The sequence below is a fragment of the Panthera leo genome, chromosome A2, assembly GCF_018350215.1.
Source record: "Panthera leo isolate Ple1 chromosome A2, P.leo_Ple1_pat1.1, whole genome shotgun sequence".
In the NCBI taxonomy this organism is placed as follows: Eukaryota; Metazoa; Chordata; class Mammalia; order Carnivora; family Felidae; genus Panthera; species Panthera leo.
Genome location: NC_056680.1, coordinates 117685462 through 117701486, shown reverse-complemented (window position 1 = coordinate 117701486; position 16025 = coordinate 117685462). Strand labels below are relative to the sequence as shown.

The 16025-nt window shown below is 56.9% G+C and overlaps 2 protein-coding genes across 2 annotated transcripts; both read left to right on the top strand.

Annotated features, from left to right (window-relative positions):
- Positions 1 to 2308: 2308 nt before the first annotated feature.
- Positions 2309 to 4765, top strand: HOXA10 (homeobox A10). The gene is made up of 2 exons (XM_042927611.1): positions 2309 to 3272; positions 4477 to 4765. The coding sequence occupies exons 1-2, from the start codon at positions 2309 to 2311 to the stop codon at positions 4749 to 4751; spliced, it is 1239 nt and encodes a 412-aa protein (XP_042783545.1). The 3' UTR covers positions 4752 to 4765.
- A 6552-nt stretch (positions 4766 to 11317) lies between these two features.
- HOXA9 (homeobox A9) lies at positions 11318 to 13553 on the top strand. Its single transcript, XM_042927610.1, has 2 exons — positions 11318 to 11897; positions 13001 to 13553. The coding sequence occupies exons 1-2, from the start codon at positions 11318 to 11320 to the stop codon at positions 13237 to 13239; spliced, it is 819 nt and encodes a 272-aa protein (XP_042783544.1). The 3' UTR covers positions 13240 to 13553.
- The last annotated feature ends 2472 nt before the right edge of the window (positions 13554 to 16025 follow it).

The following is a 16025-nucleotide window of genomic DNA, read 5'->3' as shown; positions in this document are numbered from 1 at the left end:
TGCTAAGAGGCAAAGCCCCTTCTCAAGCAGTCCTCAGTTTTGTGGCATTTCCCAGTAGCACTGCTGAGCGCCACAGTCCCAATGCGTTACACCCTCCTGGTGAGTGGGATAAGGACCAAGCCCATCCAGAGAAGGGTCCTAGGTTTCCGAGCTCTGAAGCTTTCCATATGTAAGTTTGTCCATCTCGTGGGCCTAGCCAGATTAGAAATTGCCTTGGCCTTGTTCGTGGGAAGGAGGTGGGCAGTGAAGGACAGCTCCTGATCTCTCCACACATACTTGATTCGGCTGCGGCTGCTACTTCGGCCTCAGGAGCTTGTGGACTGGAAAGAATTAGTTCTCAGACTCTCTCCCCTTCTCTCCCCCTCTCTCTTCTCTCCCTCTGGCCTTCTCTCCTTCTGTGTCTCTCTGTCTTTCCCTATCCCCCTCCTCTGTACCCCCGATGCCCAGTCTGCGGATCCGGTCACCGCCAGGCGCAGGCCAGTTGGGTGGAAGCGGCTAGAGCGCAGCGCAAACTGTGGCGCGGCCGCCCGCGCTGCGGGCGGGCGGAGAGCAGCCACAACAGGCAGATTCCGCAACTGCTTGCATCTCAGAAGCCAGCGTCAGGGCTCTTCCGCCAGCTCTCCCGTGCACCCTCTCTGGGTCTTCTCAGGCTCGGCTTCCTTCTCGGTCTGGGTTCACACCGGGAGGAACAAGGCCAAGTGCCTGGCAAATCACCCGGGATGCAAGGGTCTTTCCCCGCTGCAGGCAGAGGCCTGAGCGGTCTGCTTCCTGGGATCCCGGCGTTTAGCAGCCCCAGTCTAGGCCTCTGCAGGGGCTGGAGCTGGTGCGGCGGGCAGGCCTGGGGCATCCTGGAGAGCTGTAGCCCACCGGCAAGGGGCAAGGCAGAGACCTCCTGGATTCTACTGGATCCGGGCCGGAAAAGGTCGCATTTCCTGAGACATGTAAGAGGCCCACACAGGGGCTAGCGCCCTGGGACAGCAGTTTCCATTGACTGAGAGAGCGTTCCTACGGCCAGGGAAAAAGGAGGCCCCGGTGTCTGCTGAGCAAAGGGCCTGGCCTCCAAATGCTGCTATAACTGGGCCACGAGCCCAGCCCGGGCTTGCCGGGAACGGATTTCCTCACCGCGGGCCTCGTTAAAATGCGCACACCGCGGGAGTGAGGGCTGCCCCAGCCGCGGGTTTGGAGGGGAGGGGGGAAGAGGGGAGGGGACGAAGAGGCAGGAGTGTGGTGACACTGGTTCTAGTCATAACCTCCGAGAGCGTGCGAATGCCAAGGCTAAAGGGAGAGCTTGAGAATTGTACGGCAGAGGTGCTCATCCGCCGCCCCTTCTCCAAGTTTACCCCTCCAGGTCGTCGCCTCCAGTCAAACCCAAGACCCAGAAGAGCAATGTTTCTTTCACTTCCCTGAAACGGCGTTTGAGCTTGGAAGCTACCGGGGAAATGGAGCTATGGGGTGCCTGGACCTGGCTCTGACCTCGGAATAGGGGTAGGGGAGTCTTTCAGCCAAGGTTGCCAGTCGCTTCTACCATCCCCACCCCCCTTCTCGTTCCAGCTCACCAGGGTCCACCGACAGCAGCTTCAGAGAAAGCAAGCCAGGTGAGCATACCAGAGACAAAGATCCTAAGTGGATCAACGACTGGCTGGGGAGAGAGTGGGGGTTGAGAAGCCAGGGCAATACATTTGGGGGGAAATTACGTATGGGAATCAAGAAAGAAATGGCAATAGCCGGCTTCCAGTGCGCTCTGGATCTCGGACACTCTGAGGTTCTTGGTGGCCTTACGGCCAGGTCGGCCACTTGTAGGAGACAGTTCCAGGTCCGGAGCCGAATGGGAAGAGTCTGAGGCCCTACAATAGGCCCGCTTAGTGTTTAGAGTATACGGAGGGCTAGTGGCTAATTCCGAAATAAGAGTGGGGAGCACCCAAGGCGGGCCGGGGTGCGCACAATAAACACCCCACTTGTTAACTGCGCGGGGGCCCAAGGGCCCTTGAAACAGACCCCGCAGGAGGGCTCACGTCCGAGCGTGGGCGGGGCTAGCCCGGGAACCAGGCCCCCCACTAGCCACGTTGGGGCAGCCCCCACAGCTCCTGGCCTTTGGGCTGAGGTATTGGGTGTGCATCTCCTGGCCCATCAATACAGATTACATATTTATATCAATCGTGGGCTCAGAGGGCGCCCTCGGAGAGCGGCCCCGCGCCTACGAAACCAAACTGGGAGTGGTCGCGCGGAAACTCTGGCTCAGGATTGGCTGCGGGCGCCCGCCGCGGTGCGGGGGGATTGCTAATCGTATTCAGCATGTTTTGCACAAGAAATGTCAGCCAGAAAGGGCTATCTGCTCCCTTCGCCAAATTATCCCACAACAATGTCATGCTCGGAGAGCCCCGCCGCGAACTCTTTTTTGGTCGACTCGCTCATCAGCTCCGGCAGAGGCGAGGCTGGCGGCGGTGGCAGCGGCGCCGGGGGCGGCGGTGGCGGCGGCTACTACGCCCACGGCGGGGTCTACCTGCCACCGGCGGCCGACCTGCCCTACGGGCTGCAGAGCTGCGGGCTCTTCCCGGCTCTGGGAGGCAAGCGCAATGAGGCGGCGTCGCCGGGCGGCGGCGGCGGCAGCGGGGGCCTAGGTCCTGGGGCGCACAGCTACGCGCCCGCGCCTATAGACCTGTGGCTAGACGCGCCCCGGTCGTGCCGGATGGAGCAGCCCGAGGGGCCGCCGCCGCCGCCACCGCCCCAGCAACAGCCACCGCCCCCGCCGCAACCACCCCAACCCCCGCCGCAGGCCACCTCGTGCTCTTTCGCGCAGAACATCAAAGAGGAGAGCTCCTACTGCCTCTACGACTCGGCGGACAAATGCCCCAAAGGCTCCACCGCCGCAGCCGAGCTGGCTCCCTTCCCGCGAGGCCCGCCGCCCGACGGCTGCGCCCTGAGCACCTCCAGCGGGGTGCCAGTGCCCGGCTACTTCCGCCTCTCCCAGGCCTATGGCACGGCCAAGGGTTACGGCAGCAGCGGCGGCGCACAGCAGCTCGGCGCCGGCCCGTTCCCCGCTCAGCCCCCCGGGCGCGGCTTCGACCCGCCACCCGCACTCGCCTCCGGCTCAGCGGATGCAGCCCGGAAAGAGCGAGCCCTCGATTCACCGCCGCCCCCCACGCTGACTTGCGGTGGCGGCGGCGGGGGCTCGCAGGGCGACGAGGAGGCGCACGCGTCGTCCTCGGCCGCGGAGGAGCTCTCCCCAGCCCCTTCCGAAAGCAGCAAAGCCTCGCCCGAGAAGGACTCCCTGGGTAAGCAGGGCGCGCTGAAGGGGCGCAGTCAGGCGGGCAGACAGGCAAGCCGACCCAGAGAAGGGAAAGAGCAGAGAGCCAGGAGTCCGCGCAGCAGCCGGCCGGCCTTGGCCCAAGCTGCAGGCAGGCTGACCTTGTGAACTTGCTTTTTAATATTTGGGCGTGGGGACGCAGTAAAAATTCATGTCCGACTTAGAGCCCCACACCAAGACGTCCTCCGCGCTGGCCTCAGCTCACCCCAATTGGGGCCGAGGACAGGGACAAGCAGCCCCCCTCTCGTGCATGCCCTTCTCCGTGGCCCGGAGCACCCTAAGCCGTGGTCTGGGCCCAGTCTGCGAGGCGCGGCCCACGCGGGGGGAGGGGGAGGGAGGAAAGTGGCTCGCCCGCAGATAGCACGGATGTTTGTAAGGCATCCAAAATAAGCAGCCGCCAGCACCAATAAATAAACCCATTAACCGGCGAAGTTCGAGTTTACGATCCCCCATGCTTTTTTCAAAGTTGCTGGAGGGGCGGGAATCCTCCTTGCGGGGAGAAGAAAAGGCAAATCCCGCCAGGACGCCGGGGCCCTGAGCTGAGAGTCCGAAAGGGACCATTTCACTTCCCCTGAAACTCGGAATCGCCCAGACTGCACGTCCCTGGCTCCTGGAAGGACGTGAGGGACGGCCCTTGACCCCGAATCAGTTTTTTTGTGCCTTCTCCAGGTCCCAACTGTGTCCTTGTCCCTCTCCTCATTGGGCCTTAGGCAATCAGGGGACTGGAGTGAGACACAAACGGCCCCCCTCCCTTCCAAGTAGGCACCCATGCCCCCTGCCTGGGGGCTGCAGGAAGTGCTTGTCTGCCTTGGGGCGAGAAGCAGAGAAAGGCGTTAAGTTCAAGCAGTACAGCCTGCCGTACAGCAGCAGGCTTTCCTTCTTTCGTTCTGGGAGCGCCTGGGCAGCTTTGTGTTAAAACAGGTGTTTGGGGGAAAGTGGAGGGACATGTGAGCTGGGAGGGTAGGTGTAGATTGAAGGCCCTGTCCATTTTGCACATGCCTGTTGGAGGAATGCTCTTCTTGAGCAAGCTAAAGGGGGGGGGGGGGACGGCCGCAAAACTCCGTGTGACTTAGGGCATCCCTCTCATGGCAGAGAAGTCCCAAATTCACCCCTGCGCACAGCCTAGCCTGGCCCCGATTTAACCTTCCCCTCTTTATTCTCTTGAATGCCAGGCAATTCCAAAGGCGAAAACGCAGCCAACTGGCTCACAGCAAAGAGCGGCAGGAAGAAGCGCTGCCCTTACACCAAGCACCAGACGCTGGAGCTGGAGAAGGAGTTTCTGTTCAACATGTACCTTACTCGAGAGCGGCGCCTAGAGATCAGCCGCAGCGTCCACCTCACGGACAGACAAGTTAAAATCTGGTTTCAGAACCGCAGGATGAAACTGAAGAAAATGAACCGAGAAAACCGGATCCGGGAGCTCACAGCCAATTTTAATTTTTCCTGATGAAGCTCCAGGCAACGCCGTTTTTTTTTCCCCCGCTGCCAGAGAGCCGTTCTCCTCCCTCTGTCTTCGGCCTCTGCCCAGGAACTCGCACCTGTGCCGGAGCCCCATTCCTCCCTCCCACACTCGCCATCTCGCTGGCCGTTACATCTGTGCAGGGCTGGTTTGTTCTGACTTTTTGTTCCTTTGTTTGCTTGGTGCTGGTTTACTTGTTTTCTGGGGGAAAAAGCCATATCGTGCTAAATTTCTAGAGAGAGAACTATTATCCTGAAGTGTCGAGCGGCGACTGGGCTGGTTTGCTGTCTCGGGGTTCCTCTGCTGGAAATGGCTCCGGTCCTCCCGGTGGAGCTGGTTTCCTGCGGGGGCGGGCAAACCTAGCCGGAAGGCCGGAGGTCCCATTGTAGGCGCTGAGGTGTCTGGCCTGAGGTCAATGGTGCAAGGAGCCGCCACCGGGCTCGCCTGCCTGGAGTGCTGGGCTGTGTTTAATCAGGGGACACAGGCCCCTGGGTTTCTTTTTTCTTTCTTTCTTTCTTCCTTGGCAAAGAGAAGGGCTTACAGGCATGGACATGCAGGCTGGCAAAAGGGCTTGACTTTGGCTGATTAAAAAATTGAGAGTAAGAAAGATTAATCTTTCCTTCCTCTGTAAGATACCCCAGCTTTAAAAGGAAAAAAAGAAAAAGAAAAAAAAAAAGAGCAACCAGGAGAAGGAAACTTCTCTTCCAGTTTGTGTTAGTCTTGCATTGTGGGACTAAATTATTTCACTTACCTCTGAATTTCCATATCCTTCTGCCTGTAGATAAATAACCTAAGGTAGTTTTGTTTATGCGTGTGGATTTAGTGGGGTTTTTTTTGTCATTAAGTAATTGTTACCACTGGTAACACACGACAAGCACACCGCAATTCTCCCTGTCTTGTGGAGAGTTTTCTTTCTCATTTTCTTTTTTCTTCTTCCTCTTTCTTTTTCCTTTCTAAAATTCATAGAACCCAAGGAGGGCTGGGGCAAGCGGAATAGACTAGAGAAGGGAGACTTTGTTTGGGTTTCCTTTATACTGTGAAGTTACATGCATAAAAGGGTCAAACCTGTAGGTGCAGAAAAAGAAAAATTATAAATACAAATCTGTATAAATGTCTATTATTATGAAAAATTGCCAATCTTGTTTTATGCAAATGCATTCTATCGTTATTATAAATGTTAGTTCTAGCTCTATTTACTTCTAATCTTAAATCAGAATAAATTAATATTGTAATGCTGCTGTGCGTGGAAAAAAGACGATGTTTATGTTCTTATAGAAGAATAAAAGCTGTGGAATGAAGCTTTTTAATTTTACCTCTTTTTTTGACTTCTTATCTTCACCTTCCACTTTATCCCGGCCACCACTTTTACAACAGGAGGACTAGCCCGCGCCCCCTGCAATTACTTTAGGCATCTATTTAAATATTACCTAGACGGTCGTAATTTGTCTGGGCCCTATAGCCCTGGTGCCGTAAGGTTTGTCGGCTTTTGTTCAGTTTTATGACTTGCTAGTATATCTGGATTGTGGCTGTCTTGGACCAGTGGTTTCAGTTGCGAGGGGAGCTGCATAGACAGAGGAAGCCAAACAGGATTTCTTTCGGGAGCCCCAGGGAGGCTCGCAGACGCCGGTTGTTTTGTGGGTCCCCTGGTCCCAGATGACCCCCAGCCTAAGAATCCGGGGAGCAGGCTGGGCCAAGAGCGCGTCACTAGCGTCCGCGGCAGCAGTTAGGTAGACTGCTGCTGGCTGCATGGCCCCCTCCCCCAGCATGGCCTCCCCCACCTGGTCGCCCTCCTCGGGGCCACGCGTTTCCTGCTCGCGGGAGGTGGGGGGGGGGCGCGACGGCAGGGGGAGGGGGCGCGGGAGCGCGCGCCCCGGCTGGCTGGCTGGCTGGGAGGGAGAGAGGGGGAGAGCGAGTGGCGGGGAGCGAGCCGCCGGAGGCCGAGACCAGACTGGGAGCCGGGCTGCGTGCCGACCCTGGCGCTTTCGAGTTGCTCGGGGCTGCCGCAGCTCGGCGCGTGCTCGCTGAGAAGCAAGATTTGGGAAACGAGCACGCACACTGCTCGCTCTCCTCTCTTCTCGCGTTCTCCTCTCCTTCCATTTTCCTCTCTCTCCTTTACCTTCCTTCCTTCCCTCTTCCAGGTTTACCTTACCGGGGCCGGTGGCTTCTCCCTCCGTGATGCCTTAGCGGTAGCGCCGCTCACACAGTGGCAGCGCAGGCGCAGGTTGGCAAGGGGTGGGGGGGGGGGGTTCGGCCGGGCGCGATCGCAGGGTTCTCCCTTTGGCGGCGGCAGTGGCGGCGGCAGTGGCGGCGGCAGCGGCGGGCGAGGCAGCCCCGCGCGGGCAGCACCAGAACTGGTCGGTGATTTAGGTAGTTTCCTGTTGTTGGGATCCACCTTTCTCTCGACAGCACGACACTGCCTTCATTACTTCAGTTGAAATCGTCTCCAGGTACCTGTGCGCGCGGGGGCCGGGCCGGGCGGGGCATCCAGGCCCTGGTCGTGCCAGGCCTGCGGTGGCAACCTCGGCTTTTCCCCGTGCAGGAGCCGCGTCCCTGCCTCCTTCTCAGCGCTTTGTCAGGCTGCTGGCTTCACCTCCCACCCCGTGCCCACCTGGCCCCGAGCAGGTATGGTCAGGTTAGCTGCTCCTTGGCGGACGCCGGGGGCGTGGTAGGAATTCTGGGCCCTGAGCCATTCAAGGTCAGGGGCGCACGCTTCCATCCTGGGCCTCCCCCCACTCCAGGCCTGTGCCTGGCCAGGGATCCTGCCATTCTCCTGCAAGGCTGGGATACTACCAGTCCCAATCCAGGGTCGAGATCAGGAAAGATCCCTTTGAGAGAGACTCAGGCCAAACTAGGAGGGACAGGGCGGAAAGGGGCTGGGATCCTGGCCTTGTCACTTACCCTTCTTTCTGTAAGCTGCCCTCGGCTCCCAGGAGTCGCCTTTGACTCTTCCTTTTCTTCCTCGCTTCCTTCCTCTTTTTGCTTTTTTGTTTTTTCCCTTCCTTTACTTCTTCCGTCTTCCCTTGCCTTTATTTTTCTTTCATCTTCAGTCTCTCTGTGCCTACTTTTCTATCTCTACCACCTCGCCTCCCTAGCTCTAACTCCGGGAGGGACCCAGGGCTGGTTTGGGGAGAGTCTGGGGCTGGGGACTTATTTTTCTCTGCGCGCTCAAGTTGTGGTCGGAATCTGCCAAGGAAGGGCTTGCGTGGGACAGCTGTCCAGGGCTGTGGATCTGGGCCTGGTGTGCTGCTGCACAGACAAGGCCTCGGTTATGATCACGACCGGATGGCGGCGGCCTTGCGTTCTTACTCTGCGGATTGGCAACCGCAGCCTAAGAGATCCGATTAGAGGGCATTGGCAGCGTTTTTGTGTGCCCACACCAAGGGCAAGGAGGCTCTCCCTACCCTAACTGGGCACCTGAGGCTGGGACCTGTGCTGAGGCCCAGCCAAGCTATGTGGAGCCTGGCTACGCAGGGAATTCCGCCTGGAAGCTTCCTCGAGTCTCCTGGGCCTGCAGGTCCCAGCTCAGGCTTTAGCGGCGGTAAGGGAACCCTGGTAGGGCAAAGATTGGTTGCCTGTTTGCCAGTAGCTTCTGTCAGGTTCAGAGTCTGTTAGATATGGCATCCTTGTGCAGAAAGGTGCTGGAGGCAGGGACCCTTCCAGCTCTAGTCTGTTTCAAATAATAGCAGAAAGAAATCCTCAATTCCAGAACCATTGTAATACAAACTTGAGCCCTTGTTCCAAGTTGTAGTCCACCATTGGAAGCCAGTTGAATCCTTACGGAACTGAAAACAACTTTCGTCCCTCCCTGGCTCCCAAACACACACACACACACACACACACACACACACACACGCCATCAGACTCATGCCCACCAAGCTTTGATTCCCCACCCTGCTCCAGCTGCAGGAGCTGTTTCCATTGCTCTGCCTGCGGTCCTGTTATCTGAAAGGCCGGCACACTGCTTTCCCCTCAACTCCTCTGTGCTATTTTCTGGACCAGAGTATTGGATTTGTTTTGGAGGCCAAGGTTTTAGAACTCTCAGGCGAAAAGAGATGGTTTGTAATTATACCCATTTGTTATTTTTTTATACACACACAGTCCCTTTCATTTCCAAAATAAAAGCTGACTCAAAAGCCTGAATATTTTCTCCCCAAATCTCTGGGCTGAAAGGGGATAACGTTAGGGTTTTTTTGTTTTTTTGTTTTTGTAATTTTTCTCACCGTCTAGGCACAAGTAAGTACTGATGAACATTCAGCGCCTGCTGATTATGTAGTAACTGTCCTATTCTGGGGGCTAAAGCCATTTAAAGGAAGAGCCTTTTTGTTTTAAAAAAATATACTAGTAATAATTTGTGTCTTCTCTGGGCACAAAAAGCCGAAAAAACAACAAGGCGAGTCCAGCCTTTTCGCAGACAATTACAATTAGGAGCGAGGTTTCCTCTAGGGTTAATATTTCTTAATGAAAATCTTCATGAAAATCTCAGAGGCACCGCGAACCGCCCGATATTTGGGACACACCGGGCCGCGGTGGGGGTGGGGATAACGCGGAGGAATTTACAGGGAAAGGAAAATATTAGGGGGGAGGAGGCTGAGGCGACCAGGACCAGCCACGTCGTCGGAGTTCACTGTGTCGGCCACTTCCCTCTTCCGGCGCGGGCGGATAAAGGGGCACCCAGTTGGTCTCCGCCTGGCGTCTCAGCCTCGCCCCGAGGCAGAGCCTGGCATTTGAGGGTCCCGTTAGGGACAGGGATGTACAGGGTTTGGGGGAGGATTACTGGAACTGTTGGGGAGAATGAAGGCAGAAAAGGGGATGGAAGCGCCCTCGCCGCCTGCCCTCGCCGCCAGGGAAGTGGGTTAATGAGAAACACACTCTTGCAGGCACAGTGTTCACACGTGAATTTAATTACCCCGTTTTTAGGAGTCGCTGCTTTCCGTTCGGATTTGGGGGTGGGTATTTTCTTCCAACTAACAGAGGCAGAGGCCTTTTAATTTACCCCTTAAAGACTCTAAGGGGTGAGAAATACCTTCCTCAATTTGGCCAAGCTAAAGGATGGGATTAAAGTCAATGCCCCGTGCCCCTCCCCGTTTTAATTTCTAGCCCTGGACTTGAGCTGCCGTGGCCTGCCTAGCTTTGGGCCTTGTGACTCTGCAGAGTCGTCTGGCCTGGTGGAAACCGAGGGGGGAACACGGACAGTGGCCAGGAAGGAAGGAAGGAAGGAAGGAAGGAAGGAAGGAAGGAGCGAACCCTGAAGAATTCATACTGGGCCCCGAGGCCAGCCGCTCTGGTGCGGGCCTCCCAGCTACTGGAGCCGCGCGGTCTCATTGGAGGCACTACCTTCTCCAAAGCCGATCTCTCCTTCCACTGAGCCTGCCTCGTGTTTTTTTCGCAGCTCGGGTTTGGGGAGTGCGACAAAGCCTGAAGAACTCAGCGTGAGGGCCTTCGAGGTCGGGGCACAGTGTTGGGTCGCCTGCTGCGTCTGCCTGGGGATCCTGATTCCCGGCTGACAACAAGCAGAGAGCGGGGGCACGGGGTTGGGAGCGAACCCCGCGGCACAACCAGGCCCTCCAACCGTTGGGCTCGGGGACAGCTGGCCGCTCCTCGGTGGGGCGCTCGCTGGAGGCGCAGCGGCAAATTTGGGAGCTGCCCGAGCGCCCTGAGATCCAATCGGGCAGATTTCAGGGCCCCACAATAGGCGGTGCCCCACTCAGAGGCCTGTCCCTGCCCAGCGCGCTCGGGCAGGGGCGGCGGTGGCTCGATTGGGACGGATACTGCGTTGAATTTGACTTTTCGCGGCCGGCCCGGGGTAAACTCGCATCTCCGGGGACTGCAGGAATTATTTACAGGGAGCTCGCCAACCAAACACAACAGTCTAATTTAACCTTTCCAAGTCCTCGTAAATTTTTACAGCTGGGAGCCACGGCGAAGCAAACGAATCTGTTGGTCGTTCCCAACTTCCCACCAGCCTGTGTGGCTTCTGAAACAATAACTCCTTATGAAATATCATAAATATAGATTTAAATACAGTAGAGCGAGAATGCGATTTGGCTGCTTTTTTATGGCTTCAATTATTGTCTAATTTTATGTGAGGGGCTCCACTGGCCGCACTCGCACGCGGGACCCGCGCCTTGCTGATGGCGTGATTAATTGTGATATAAAATAGTCCGCTTAAGAAGTGTGTGTCTGGTGGTGGCGGTGGGAGGGGAGGAGAGTACAGAGGCAAGGCCAGATTTGATCTTTTAATCTTCGTTGGCCACAATTAAAACAAACCCGATCGTGGAGCGCCGCGATCCCTTTGCATAAAAACATATGGCTTTTGCTATAAAAATTATGACTGCAAAACACCGGGCCATTAATAGCGTGCGGAGTGATTTACGCGTTATTGTTCTGCCGGGCGGGCACGTGACGCGCGCGGCCAATGGGGGCGCGGGCGCCGGCAACTTATTAGGTGACTGTACTTCCCCCCCCCCTCCCCGGTGCCACCAAGTTGTTACATGAAATCTGCAGTTTCATAATTTCCGCGGGTCGGGCCGACCGGCCAGGCGCGGGGCACAGCGATGGCCACCACCGGGGCCCTGGGCAACTACTACGTGGACTCGTTCCTGCTGGGCGCCGACGCTGCGGACGAGCTGGGCGCTGGCCGCTACGCGCCCGGGGCCCTGGGTCAGCCTCCCCGGCAGGCCACCGCGCTGGCGGAGCACCCCGACTTCAGTCCGTGCAGCTTCCAGTCCAAGGCGGCGGTGTTCGGCGCCTCGTGGAACCCGGTGCACGCGGCGGGCGCCAACGCGGTGCCCGCTGCAGTGTATCACCACCACCACCACCACCCCTACGTGCACCCCCAGGCGCCCGTGGCGGCGGCGGCGCCGGACGGCAGGTACATGCGCTCCTGGCTGGAGCCCACGCCCGGCGCGCTCTCCTTCGCGGGCTTGCCCTCCAGCCGGCCTTACGGCATTAAACCTGAACCACTGTCCGCCAGAAGGGGTGACTGTCCCACGCTTGACACTCACACTTTGTCCCTGACTGACTATGCTTGTGGTTCTCCTCCAGTTGATAGAGAAAAACAGCCCAGTGAAGGCGCCTTCTCCGAAAACAATGCTGAGAATGAGAGCGGCGGAGACAAGCCCCCCATCGATCCCAGTAAGTGTCTCCTCCCTTCAGGCCGGCCGCCGCCTCCACGCCGGCCACCAGGATCTGCCAGCCCTTCAGCTTTCTCTTGAGCCTGCCTTCGCCTGCGCTGGGAGCCTCTTGAGCAGGGGCCGCGAACCAGAAGTTGCTGTTTAGGATGCCTCGGATGGGGCCCCAAGTCCAGGGAGCAATGACAAGCTGGTCGCCGGGTTTCGGGGGGAGGGGAGGCGGCTGCCGCCGAGAGAGAGAGAGAGAGAGAGAGAGAGAGAGAGAGAGAGAGAGAGAGAGAGAGAGGCGGGCGCTGCTGGCCGAGCCAAGACCAGCAGCCCCTCTTCCTGGCTGCCCGGTACCAGGACAGCAATACTTTGGGCCGTTCTTCGAAAGCAGCTCGGCAGAGAGAATCTTTTGTGCGGCTAGATGTCCTGGAGCGGCGGCAGCAACTGCAGCCTAGACGCTAGAGAAGACGGGCCGATTCCTTCCACTTCTTGCCTTCAGCCAGTGGCGGCGTAAATCCTGCCCAAGATGAGGCTGTAGGAGACCGGGCCACGAGGGTCCCCGTGCAAGATTATTCAAATAAAGTGGAGAAGTGATCAACGCCCTCGGGGCGCCTAGGGGCGCCAGGCCGGCTGCCCAGCTCTCACGGCCTTCCAGAGAGGTCAAAGGAGTGGGAAAAGTAGAAGGAAAGGTGGGGAAGGCGAGAGAGAGCGCGCGCGCGCGTGTGTTAGTGAGAGGGAGAAGAGAATATTAATGCTGCACGAACACAGGGCAGGGTGGTTTCGCCCTGCCTGGCAAGAGGAAGATCTATTTCCAAATTTCACTCTTTGCCCTAAGTGCAGAGGGTGGGAAGGAGAGGAAAAGGACAGGAGGACAGAGGAAGAGAAAAGAGGGCCTCTGAAGGGAGGGGGAAGCTGAGGTTTTACTGCGTGCAATTGTAAGTGACCGTTCCTCTGTCTGTCTGCCACCGTTCCATTGTGTCGGAGGTCCGGCAGCCTTCCCTAACCAATTCAGCAGCGCCCTGCACTTTGGCGGGAGACCCTAGGAGGTTCCCTGGCCCCCAGCGGAGGGGGGTGGGTAGTGCTTCTCCTCCTCCTAAATCCTGTCTGTCTCCCTCGCAGGCAACCCGGCTGCCAACTGGCTCCACGCGCGCTCCACGCGCAAGAAGCGCTGTCCCTACACGAAACACCAAACGCTGGAACTGGAGAAAGAGTTTCTGTTCAACATGTACCTCACCAGGGACCGCAGGTACGAGGTGGCCCGACTGCTCAACCTCACCGAGAGGCAGGTCAAGATCTGGTTCCAGAACCGCAGGATGAAAATGAAGAAAATCAACAAGGACCGAGCAAAAGACGAGTGATTCGACTGGAGTTCATTTAGAAAAGAGAGCGCGAGCTAGAGAGAAAGAGAAAGGACTGCCCGTCGTCCCCTTCTCCCACCCCCATCCCACCCCAGCCTCCACCACCCCGCACAAAGCGGCTCTAAACTCCAGGCCTCATCTCCCCCTGGCAGACCCGGCTCAGGCTGGTTCCTCAGCCTGCCGCTTTCAAGGAGGAGGTATTGTAAGCTTTCCATTTTCTATAAGAGGAAAAAAAGGTGTGTGTGGGGGGGGAGAGCATTAGTGCTGATGGCTGTGTGTGCTAGCTTGTATATATATTTTTAAAAATCTACCTGTTCCTGACTTCAAACAAACAAACAAACAAAAAAAAAAAACTACCTTTTTGTAATGCACAACTGTTGATGGCGAGCTGTATAGTTTTTAGTCTGTGTAGTTAATTTAATTTGCTCTTTGTGCGGCAGAGTGATCTGCCCAGATACTTGAACACTGTGTTTTATTGTGGTAATTATGTTTTGTGACTCAAACTTCTGTGCTGGGTGATGCACCCGTTGTGATTGTGAAAGCTAGAAAATTCAATTTCAACTCAGGTTGTTGATGAGGGAGAAAAACAGTTGCATAGAGTATAGCTCTCAGTAGTGAAATATGTCTTCTGTATAACTAGGCTGTTAACCTTTGATTGTAAGCTAGCTGTAAGGATTTCCCAGTGAAATAAAATTTTAAAAGAAAGAAAGTGTTCTCCAGGATGCACAGATTCATGGGTTTTCTCCTCTTTTGAAATGCGGGCATTTTAGTCTCTACATACTCTATAGACCTGTCTTATCCATTGTATATATAATCCACATATTAAAGAAAAATTAATCAGACAAGCTTGCATATTGTTCTTGCACCGGATGAACATGGAGGAAATTCGGAGCTATACATATGTGCAGAAGGTTACTACCTATGGTTTACATTTAATTTTAGTCGGGGGGAAAATGAATGCTTATTGTAATGGAGTTAATTTTATTGATAATAAATTATACACTATGAAACCGCCATTGGGCTACTGTAGATTTGTATCCTTGATGAATCTGGGGTCTCCATCGGGCTCAACATACACTGTATATTTTGCAATAGTTACCTCAAGGCCTACTGACCAAATTGTTGTGTTGAGATATTTAACTTTTTGCCAAATAAAATATATTGATTCTTTTCTATTTATTGCGGGTCAGCTCGTTGCACCTTCTTCTCTGGGACAGGGGAGCGTGGGGGAGAGTCTCTGGGTGGGGGCCGGGCCGGACTGGGGTGGAGGAGGACAGAACCCTGGTTTTACCTCTGGCCGGCTTTTAGAGCGGGAACCTGCTGGGCTTCGCTCCCACTGGGGCCAGCTGCCTGGCGGCGCAAGCAACCGAGGAAGGCTAGGAAACAAGGGGAGGCGAGGCCCGGCTCCTGGTTTTGACCTGTCCCTTTTGCCGGGAGGCCCAGAGGCCTCTGAGGGGCCGGGCTGCAATCCCAGTATCTTTGTCCAGTAGCAGTGAAAGGCCACTCTTTGCTCCGGGCGCCCCGAGAAATTTCCGCAGCCGTGGTCCACTGAGACTCCCGGAGCCTTCCCCTGGCATTGGGGGTGGGGGGGGGGTGGGGGGGGTGGCAAGGAACAGGAGGGCAGGACCGAGAGCTGAAGGGCCTGCCTCCTGAGGAGTCTCCGAGGAGAAACAGGAGCCCGACTGCCCCGACGCGACCGCCAGGACAGACATTTGGGGGCTCTCAGGGGACCCAAGCCTTGCGCCCCCGCACCTCCGCGTCCTGTCAAGCTGGCCCAGGGGATTCTGGGACCTGCCCTACGCTCCCCTCCCAAGCACAAGTCCTGACAGAGGCAGGGCCTAGGCAGCCGACGAGCCTGAAGCGCCATAAAAGAAAATGAGGGCTGTTACCGTTTATGGGGTGTAAAAGGCTGCGGGGGGAATGGCTCCAACTTCGGAGGCCCAAGCGCCTTATAGATGTGGCCAGAGGGTTCAGCCTAGTCTCCCCGCATTCTTTTCTCGCTCTCCCCGCCCTCCCCCCACCACCCCGAGACTTCTGGAAAGTTATCTGTGTCCTGATGCGTAAAGGGGGAACCAGGGCACCGGAGGATGGGGCTTCCCCTCGCGCCCCCACCCCCACCCCGCCGCCAGGTTGGGACGCCCTCTGTTGTTGCAGACAGAAGGAACTTCAAAGAATGGGCAGTTAAGGGTGTGCCATAAAGGCCGGGTCTGCGAACTGTCTGGAATTCGGCCCTTAATGAGTTTACAACTGTCCAGCCCCAATTAAGATTTTCCACCAAAGCCCTTTCATTTGTTTGCTCTGTCTGCAGCCGATAAAGCGGCTGCGGAAACAGCTCTTTTATGGGCACTGCCCTCTCGGCAGCGTAGATTCCGGGCTCCATGCACACTCCCCAGGGACAGGGCCCTCGCCCAGCTTTGGGATAGGGTGCCCGGCCCGCGGCGCCAGCGGACGAAGTTCAGGCCGCGCTGCTGGGGCTGCAGTGCCCAGATTCGGCCAGCAGATGGCAGTATGGCTCCACGCAAGAGGAGCCCGCGCCGCCATCTCCCGCCGCCGCAACCCTGGGAAGTTCCTAAGATGTCGACTTGACGCTAACCTTTCTCGAATGGGAGCCCCAGATTTGAATGAACTGCGGTCGTATATTTTCTGTGCTGCTCACGCCGGGCCGGAAACCTCGCTGGGAAACAAGCAAGCGGTGGGGCTCGCCGGACCTGCACCGTTCCCTCCCCTGTTTCTTTCCCGGATTCCGGAGGCCTGTCGCTGCGTGGCTGCAGCCGTCCTGCGGCTGC